Genomic DNA, 9463 nt, shown 5'->3' on the forward strand with positions numbered 1-9463 from the left:
GGGGGCGGCCCGGGGGTGCAGCTCCGCCGCCGCTGGTGCCCGAGCGCTCGCTCTGCGGCGGCGCTACCGGGAAGCTTGTTCGCCGGGGAGTGCGGGCGCCGCGGCTGCCCGGCCGCCGACACTGCCTCTGCCGTGGCCGCCGAGTTGTCCTTGCCTGTGAGGATTCACAGAACCTCTTGACCTGCGCCGCTGGTGGTTAACAACTTCCCAGGAGGGCACCTCACAGCATTTAGAATGTTCTGCGCACACGTCCCGGTTTTGCTTCCTTCACCTGGGGTTCAGCTGCAGACTCACAGCCCAGCAGTATGTGCGCATCCCCTGAAGCAACCAGTGGCTGTTTCTTGTGCTGTCACGGGTCAACCCTGAGGAGATGATTCCACCTTCTCCGTTACCAACATCCAAGATGGATGGGACTTTGAGAAACCTGACCTAGTGAAAGATTTCCTTGCTCATGGCAGGCGTGGGATTGGATTAGATGATCTAGAAGGCCCCTTCCAACTCAAACTACTCTGTCATTCTATGAGCCAGAGTGGACTGCACTGGGTGATTCAAATGCTGGCTCCTCATGCGATAAATGAGTAAATTTTGCAAAAGTTCGACACCACTGGGGTTCAGTAGAGAAGGGGAGTTCAGACGGGCGTCACTAGTGCAGGGTGTGCAATGTGCAAAAGGTGACACCAGCAGCGTCCTTCTCCGCGTTTCTCCAGCCGGGTTGCCGTGGGCTAACCTGCCCTCTAGTGCCTGCAGCGCCCGCTCCCTCCGGCACCTCCGCGCAGCTCCGCCCTGCCCGCACACAGCCAGGAGCTGCAGACCCCCGTACAACCCCCGTGCGTGCAGAGCTGGCCACCCTGCGGGCCTCCCTACCTGCTGCCGGGGACAGCTGCTGCTGGGAACACTGACCCAGCAAGGACACGGTGGTGCTGCCATGTAGCACAGATGTACCTTTGTGCGGGGGACTGCCCCACCTGAGGAACTGGCCCGTGATCGGACCCACTAACTACACACGGCAGGGAAGGCACATTTTGTCAGTCATGTCTGGTACTGTTTCCAGTAAACCGGCAGGAAAGGACGATTACAAAGCAAACCGAGGCTACTTAGCGTGTAGCTCCAGCCCCTGACCTCCAGGAGGGGCTCCAAAAGAGGATGCTGAGGGGGATTTTGCACAGGCAGAAATTCCCAGGGGCAGGTAACTCTTTTGAAACTGACAAGCCTCAGGAACAGCTGCTTTGGCTCTATAACTTGCTGAGACATCCATTCAAGTTTGTGAGGAAAGGAAAGACTAACATGAGTCAAAATAAATTTATTTAAGTACTGTAGTAACTACCTTTCAAAATAAGGAAAGTAAGGAAATATTGTTCCAAGAACATTATCAAAGCCCTTGCAAAAGTTATTATGATGCTCTTAACATCCTTCTCATGACCTTGGTGTGGGACAGCATTACTTTTCAACCATAAACCTCCCAGGTTTTGATGGGTTGGACTGGATTGTGTAAAAGGGGTCAGAATTTCCATGTCATTCACTGCACTAGTAACTTCTCTCTTGATTCTAGCAGCCTGAAATCAGCAATTCCAGCATATGGAAAACATGTTTTAATGCTTTACTGTTGCTTAGGTTCATCCTTCAGCATGACTAGGGCACAATACCTGTAAATAGACAGGAATTAATTCCTTATTTCTAAGCCACTGGTCTCCATTTACTTGATGACTTGCCTGTTTGTTACTCAGTTTCCAAATCCACTGTTCCTTCTTGACCTTATTCTTCTAACTGAGAAGAGGTGGAATCTGAAGGCTATTCCTCAGCAACAGGCTGGTCAGTCTCTTCTTCATCTTCAACTGGTTGGTCATCAGCATCTGCCTCACCAGACACCTGGGGAGCTGCATCTGTTGCACTGGGCTCTTCAGCAGGTGCCTCTGTCGGAGCAGGTGGGGGTGGCCGGCTAAACTCATCTAAGCGTTTTTCCACCACCGTACGAATCAAGGCTGAAACAGAAATAGCCACCACTTACAACCACAGAGGAAAAATCCTATAATTTGAGATTATTACTTTTTTATCTATATTACTGACCCATAAATCCTTAGATAGGGTAAGAACCCTGAAATAACTCTAAAAATTAAGAAATACTTAAGGACTGGAACAAGACAATGGTACCTGGTTAAAAATTTAAACAGAATTAACAAGAATATGATAGATATTCTCATCAGTATTGTATCCTGAAGCACCATTCTCCTTAGAATGTTTACTCAGTAGTCACATACAATATTTTTTTTCTTAAAAGAAGAGAATTTTCCCTTCCTTCTGAAGAGCTACATGAAGAAGTGATCTTCGAGTGTACATAGTGGTACATGTATCGACATAAAATACCTAACACACCAGCTGTAATTGTTGAAATCATATTATACCTTCACAAATAAAATTCAGGGTCCTGATTAAACTAAAAATAAACCAAAGGAAGCAAACACAATTGTAATATAAACCCAAAATCTCAGCAAGAGGAAAACTATAGGAATGAAGATGTAATGCAAGTGTACCAAGTGGTTTGATCTAGGAGCACACTGCTGGGCACACATACACCATGCTTTTGTGTTTCTACACAAGACAGAATTTTTCAGGTGTTTCAAATACAAATAAACAAATGAACAAATAAAAGAGCCCAAATATTTAGCTTGAACTAGCCCAAAGAAGACCAATATTTCAACCTATTTCAAACACAAGGACATGATTATTGACTGACAAGGAGACAAGCCCTTGTTTTGATGGAAAAATCGGTCACCTCACTTCCCAGTCAACCATGGCTTGCCATCATCCTCTTTTTGTGTAGGAGAATAAGCCATAGCTCTGGAAGATTACACAAGCAAATTAAGACACTTTCATGGTATACACATGGCAGTACACAAGACGGGCTTTTCTGTTCCCACTGGCACAATCAGGTGCACTACAGAGAACACTACAGCAGTGGTAGCTATGTAACACAGAGGAAGTAAAAGCTTTATAGCAGAAAAAAATAATTGTGTTCTTTAACCATTCTGTTCCTAACATATGTGTAGTATTTCCCAGTGCTAACAAACCTCAAACAGTATAAAGTCAGAAGAGAGTGGATAGTGCAGCATGACTGACACTTCTATTGTTTCAGCTGAAAATCAGTTAGCTAGTGGTATGTACTAGTAGTTTTCCAAAATTAAACATGTTAATATTGTAAAAAAACAAACAAAACCAACTAACAAACACAAACAAACAAAACCCCCAACACAAAAAGCCATGGGTACTTGGAGATTTTCCTAAAATGACACTTCCTACCTTAACCAATGATAAACATATAAATGTGACATTTGTTCTGACCAGCAAAAAAAAACAACCAAGAATACCAGGCAGATTACATTCCAGGATTTGGTAACTTACAGTCAAGCATCGTCCTTCCCAGAACCTTCTTCTGTAGTGTTTCTTCCACTTCTGACATCAGCCATGGAAGGAATTCTGTCTCTATATCTGTAAGAATTTAGCAGGAAGAAACAAAGGGAAAATGTCACTTCATAAAGGATGACCAGCAGGACTTGGTGGCTGTTTTTATTTGCTACAACAATTAAGGGATGAACTCCCCCTGCCAAAAGGCACTTTCTCTGTAAAGTCAGATGGAATCTCTCAGATCTTGTTTGGTTTCTTATCTCCGTCCTATTTTACTGAGGTTCATGATCATTATAGATTTAGAGCAGAGTCCTCCCAACTGCAGTTAATTTCAAAGAGGTCTGGCACCCTTGAAAGGCTTAGCACAGATGAGATACACAGTCATGTTCTAGCAAGATCCAAATAACTATCCTGAACAAGTCAGGAGAATAACATTTCCTGCCTTGCTTTCCAAAGACATTTGGCTTCTGGTCTGCTGAAAGCATTTGTTCTGACTAAGAAGCTCTTGCTTGCCTATGTATTTCTCAAATGATACTTTTTGTACACTGTGATCCCAAAGCCTTCCCTGGTTGCAAAACACACTCAGTTTCTGCATTGACCCCATGACTTACCCTGGAGAGAGCGTAACCATTCCCAAGCTGTGGTCTGTGCCCGTGTGGAGACTGGTGAAGTGGGGTGCAGCAAGGTAGCTCATAAGAGATGCTGCTGACGCTAAGGGCTTGGAAGTCACTGACATACAATTCCAAAATTATTTTCAGGGCCTAATTCTAATTGACTAATTTGTCCCTTGCTCTGATCATCGTTCAAAAATATTCAGAATGACATACTGATTTCTTTGTCTGTTCTATAAAAACACATGTACTTCAATTTGGATCTTTCTCTCTCCCAATCCCTACCCACCCATTTATTTCTCTCCAGTTCCAAAGTAGCTCTTCTCATTGTCACACTATCAGCTCTTGCTTATTCTTCACTATTTGTACAGCTGACCAATAATGTTTTTCTGTGTTCAGCCACAAATGCAAATGAATAAAGTCTTAAGACATTATTCTAAATAATAGGATAATGTGTTATGTTTCATTGTTGTTTTGAGCTTTATATTACTTCACTCTTTTTACATATTTAAAAATAAAAAACAAAACAAACCTCTTTCTATAGGGTCATAAAAAAATCCACTGTCATGAAGATTGTTGAAGACTGAGGGAATAAGATCAGCCAGGTAACGCTGAGCAAATGCCCGAGCTGCAATTTTCTCTGCAGTCTCTTTCTGTTTCTGCAGCTTTTCCAGGTGCTCCAGTCTGCGACGTTCCTGTCAAGGCAATTATGCATGTAAACTTAGAGGCCTTCAGCTGTGACTACTTTGATCTAGACTTTGAAGAATTATCATAGTCTGTGTCCCATAAATAGCAAAGACAGTAAAAACTACAGATAATTATTATCTCTACCTGGTATTTGCAGCCACTAACTTCCACTGAAATTCCTCACGTGGAAGACTGCTTGAAAGCAAATTTGTACTTAATCTATGGAGTATTAAAATACCCCAATTTTCAGGAAAACACATTTGTGTAGTATTCCTTTTCTGATTTTGGCATGTCTGTAAAATAAGAGCATCACAGCTGGCCAAATGAAACCCTTCTCTGATGCCTTTGCATACATTAATCTCATGACTCTTTCCTTTATTATTGCAGATCAAGCTGGTTATTTGGCTTGGAATGTGATGAATTTAGATTAGTATTTCCTAAACTAAATTTTTATAAATAAATTTTTTATATTTCCTAAACTAATTTTTTTATCGTCTAATATTATATTCTATTGCATGTACAAAAAAATTAAAACTCAAATTTGTTCAGGAAAACATTAGAAAATACAATTATACAATTGTATAATATAGTGGCTGATGACAAGTAAGTAGCAATTAATCAAGACTTGCCTTTTCTGTTTATTCCTATTTACTAAATATTACTAAATATTATAAATATAGCATAATACTTTGCAATCTTGAGATGTTTGTGTGCACACAGAGTAAAGCATGCATTGTGTGTGAAAAACCAAGTATCTCTCTTACTTCCAAGCACTCTGACTATTTGTTTAGCACTTGTTATTTAAAAAAAGGCTTAAGAAACAGCTGTACCAAGTACAGAAGAAAATGCTGTTTGTTTTGGCCTTTTGTCCAGGTGTCCAACTACACCAAGTAATCATGACTGCTCCAAATAAACACAACAGTGTGGTGCTGTTGTATGACAGCAAGTGGCAGAGTGCAGCTGTATGTTATCAAAATACTTTAAGGTATATCAAAGCTGACAGTACCCTTTTGGGCATACCTATATGCTTATATCACAGCCTGTCATTCAGTACTGGAAATATTTTTCTCCCTTCTGACAACATTCAGACAGACTTTGCCCTTAGGAAGTCCTACCTTCTCCTCCCTGATTCGCCTGTCCTGCTCTTCCAAGCGCTGCAATTCAGCAAACTCTGCATTACGCAGCTCTGCAAAGGCACGCTGATGTGACCACAGCTGGGCCAGCTCTTCTTCCTCCATGACTTCCAGCAAAGCCTGCTCAACTGTTTTCCCAACCAGCACTTCCAGGATTGGCTTAACTTCAATGTCAAAGTCAAACAGCTGAGGATGGGAGTCAGAAACAGAAAAATGTCCCATGATCACAATTACTCTTAACAAGGACTGGGAAGGAGAAAAGGAGGATGAACAAAGCCCTTGTATGGAAGTCAGGCTGGAGAGGTGCAGGTGAGGGACCAGTGTCAGCTAAGGCAGAGAACCGTAAGTGCTGCTGAGTGGGCTGGACTGAGACACCACACACCTTTCCACAGCCCCCATGGGGACTGCCAGGGAGAAACTGAGCACTCACCCAGACCCTATTTCTGTGTTCTCTGCCCCTTCTTGGGCTGGACATGTTTTTACAGAAGAGAGCATTCCTCAACACTATCGCTTAGCTGAAAGCAGCCAAACCAGTGCACATGGAGATACATCTTCCTTAATTTTGCACCTAACCTCAAAGCAGACATTGGTGAGGTGTATTTGGGGTTTTTTTGCATGTTCTGTGAGGATTAGTTATTTTCTGTTTCTATTTAATTTTGCATCAGAAATGTGTCTTGTAAGGGAGAAATATTTTGACAGCACTTGTGGACTGACTTTATACCTCTCCTTCTTCTATTTGTGTGGCCACATCTTTTCCTGTTTTGGCTGGTATGAAGAGTGGAGTGGTTGGTCTGTCCAAAAATTCATCTGTTTGACACTCTCCATCAACCTCTATTATCCGATCACTAATCTCTTCCAAATACAGTTCTAGAAAAAAAAGCACAATGAATACTCTAAGTGGGATTCCTTCTATTTTAGCTTTCAGCTGTTTTTGATGACTTTGCATTCTGAATTACATCCAAAGAGTGCAATAAAATGTTTTCTATGAAGTTAGAAAAAAGGCCTCTCAAAACATAGGTCAGGCCACCTGATGCTGTGTTCTCTGTAATGTTAAGTGCACTTCATGGAAGTGATCCCCAAAATGGTAGTTCATCTTAAGCAAAAGTTTTAAAACCTTCAATTTTAAGCATATATGAAATTTCTCTGATTACACTGAAAATGGAAACAATAAATGAAGCAGTCTTGACTAGTGTTCAAGAATGTACACTGAAAAATAGACCTTCTGGGAAAATGTCACTAGTTAGACAAGTTTAGAACCTCTGATTCCAGCAGTCTATGATTTTAAACTGTGTGATTCTACCAACTTCATCACCAATTAAGCAAATGAATATAGATCAGCAAGCTTTTGTTTTCAGACCGATATAAAAAAAAATACAGCCTTTTACCTGTCTGCACGTAAACATGTTCTCTTCCCTCCACAGGCTCTGGTGTTCCTGGTTGAATTTGCTCTTGTGTAAGCTTTCTGGCCAGTCCTTGCTTCTGTGCTCTCCTCTGCCTTTTAACCTCACGGGTACTCTGAGCACGGATGAAGGAGAAAAACACCCACAAAACAGAATACACTTTGTACTTGAAAATGGTACTCAGTTGCCCCTACAGAAAAATGAAGGTTGCTCTTTGATTTTAATGCTAGCTATCTAGAACTTTGGATTTACTTCCTGCGTCCTGGCCCTAAATTTTCAGGGGACTTAAAGACTATGGCATGAAATGAATAAGTTATGCTAGCTGCCTACAGGCACATAATAATGGCATCTCATGCTAAGAGTAATAATTAATTCATTTCTTATTTGAAAGTGACTATTGAATACAGAACTTTGTTAGATAAAGTATATTAAAATGATATGTTTTCAAATTTTGAGAGGTCAAATGGACTTAACTCCAGTTATCATATTATGAACAGAATTTTTTGCTAGATAAAAATTATAGGACTAATTATTGCTGATGAAACAAAAGAAACTCATAATAACATTTAAATTCAGTATTCTACTTATGGATTGAGATAAACATCAGCTTTGAACTTCTTAAACAAAACTTACATATAATTCACTCTAAGAAATGGCTACTGAACAACACAAAGTTATTTTCAAATGGTAGCTTTTAAAAATACAGACTTATTTAAATTAATATATGATCAAATTATCTATGTAGAAATAGTCTCTGAAAACAAAGTATCACATTTGGGTGGGACTCGGAGCAACCTGGACCAGTGGAAGATGTCCTTGACCATGGCAGGGGGTTGGAACTAGATCATCTTTAGGGTCCCTTTCAACCCAAACCATTCTAAGATTCTACGAGTTACCATTGTATCAGGCTATAGCAGTAATATCAACAAAATACTTTGGCATCCTTACAAGCAGCTTTTGCATACAGCTGGACCATTTAGCTCTGCTTCTGGGGTAGAATGAACCATAGTCAGCTCTGCTTCTGGGGAAGTATAAACCGAAGTCTACCCCACGACTCAGTTTCCCAGGAGCTGCAATTCTCCCTGATGACATTTTATGTATGATAACAGATAGCAGATCATCGAGTAATGAATTGTGCTCAGGACCATTACAGTAAAGAAACGGACAAGGAAAACAAAGGCATCAAGCACTTAATGGGGGATAAAATTTCAGAACTGCGGAAGTTAATATGAAACTAAGTGCTTTAAAGAAGAGCTGGAAACAGTCACAGGCTGGTTTAACTGGAGAGCCTGTGACTACGTGAAACATTGAAAGTAAAATTACAGCTTTGGTAGTTAAAATTGTAGATGAGGAACAGCTTTGCTGCCCTACCTATGGCTTTCCAAGACAACTGTAGCATGATGCACTTTAAAGAACGCCCATACCTGCGGTGGGGGGGGCCGGACGGACAGGACATTTCCGCGCACCACTCTCGGGTCGACCATGATGTTGCCGTAGCGCCCCGGGCCCTTCTCCCTGCGGCACAGCACAGACAGCGCCGCTTGCGGCTTTCCCCGGCCGCCGGGAGAAAGGCAGGGCGGCGGGGACTGCGCTCCTCGGGAGGGGAGCTGGGCCCAGGGGAAAAGCGCGGAGGGCAGCGGGGCAGCGGCCCGCCGGACACCGGCACTCACGTCTCGTTATTGGACTGCTCTCGGTACTTGGGGCGGGAGACCAGGGAGCGGGGCTGGCTGTAGAAGCTGTAGGGCACCTCGGCGGGCATGTCGGCGGGCAGGTTCAGCTCGGACGCTCGGATGGGCACCATTGTGGCTCCGTGCGGTGGCTCCGTGAGGCGGCTCCGGCTCCGCCCGGGGCGGGCGCGCCCGAGGCAGCGGTAACGGCGTCCGTCTCCCGGGCAACGCGCGGCGCATGCGCGGGCCGGCGGCCGCGGGCGGTGCGGGGGTCGCGGGATGGCTCGGGATGGGAGGCTCTGTCAGGATCATCCATGGGTAGGGACACCTCTCACTAGAGCAGGGTGCTCAAAGCCCCATCCAGCCCGACGTCGAACACTTTCAGGGTGGGGAATTCACAGCCTCTCTAGGCAACCTGCTACAGGGCCTCACCACCCCCCCAGCAAACATCTTCCTAACATCTAATCTAAATCTACCCCCTTCCAGTTTGAATGCATCCCCACTTGTCCTGTAATAATGCCCTCGTAATAATCCCCTCTCCAGCTCTCTTGTCGGCTCTCCAGTAC

The 9463-nt window shown here is 43.4% G+C and overlaps 1 protein-coding gene across 1 annotated transcript; it reads right to left on the reverse strand.

Annotated features, from left to right (window-relative positions):
* Nucleotides 1-1285: 1285 nt before the first annotated feature.
* Nucleotides 1286-9093, reverse strand: RSPH3 (radial spoke head 3). Its single transcript, XM_015620382.1, has 8 exons — nucleotides 8901-9093; nucleotides 8655-8745; nucleotides 7216-7345; nucleotides 6552-6697; nucleotides 5813-6016; nucleotides 4543-4705; nucleotides 3397-3483; nucleotides 1286-1979 (listed from the first exon to the last, which is right to left on the reverse strand). The coding sequence occupies exons 1-8, from the start codon at nucleotides 9029-9031 to the stop codon at nucleotides 1789-1791; spliced, it is 1143 nt and encodes a 380-aa protein (XP_015475868.1). The 5' UTR covers nucleotides 9032-9093; the 3' UTR covers nucleotides 1286-1788.
* Between the last annotated feature and the right edge of the window lie 370 nt (nucleotides 9094-9463).

This window comes from Parus major, chromosome 3 (genome assembly GCF_001522545.3).
Source record: "Parus major isolate Abel chromosome 3, Parus_major1.1, whole genome shotgun sequence".
NCBI lineage: Eukaryota > Metazoa > Chordata > Aves > Passeriformes > Paridae > Parus > Parus major.

What these genes read in the sequence shown, in the direction of transcription:
- RSPH3 (XM_015620382.1), bottom strand. Translation starts at nt 9,031, where the DNA reads ATGGTGCCCATCCGAGCGTCCGAGCTGAACCTGCCCGCCGACATGCCC. An exon ending in TTATGACCCTATAGAAAGAG is followed by an intron (nt 3,484 to 4,542) that starts GTTTGTTTTGTT and finishes AAATTCTTACAG; the next exon opens with ATATAGAGACAGAATTCCTT. An exon ending in GGGAAGGACGATGCTTGACT is followed by an intron (nt 1,980 to 3,396) that starts GTAAGTTACCAA and finishes TTTCTGTTTCAG; the next exon opens with CCTTGATTCGTACGGTGGTG.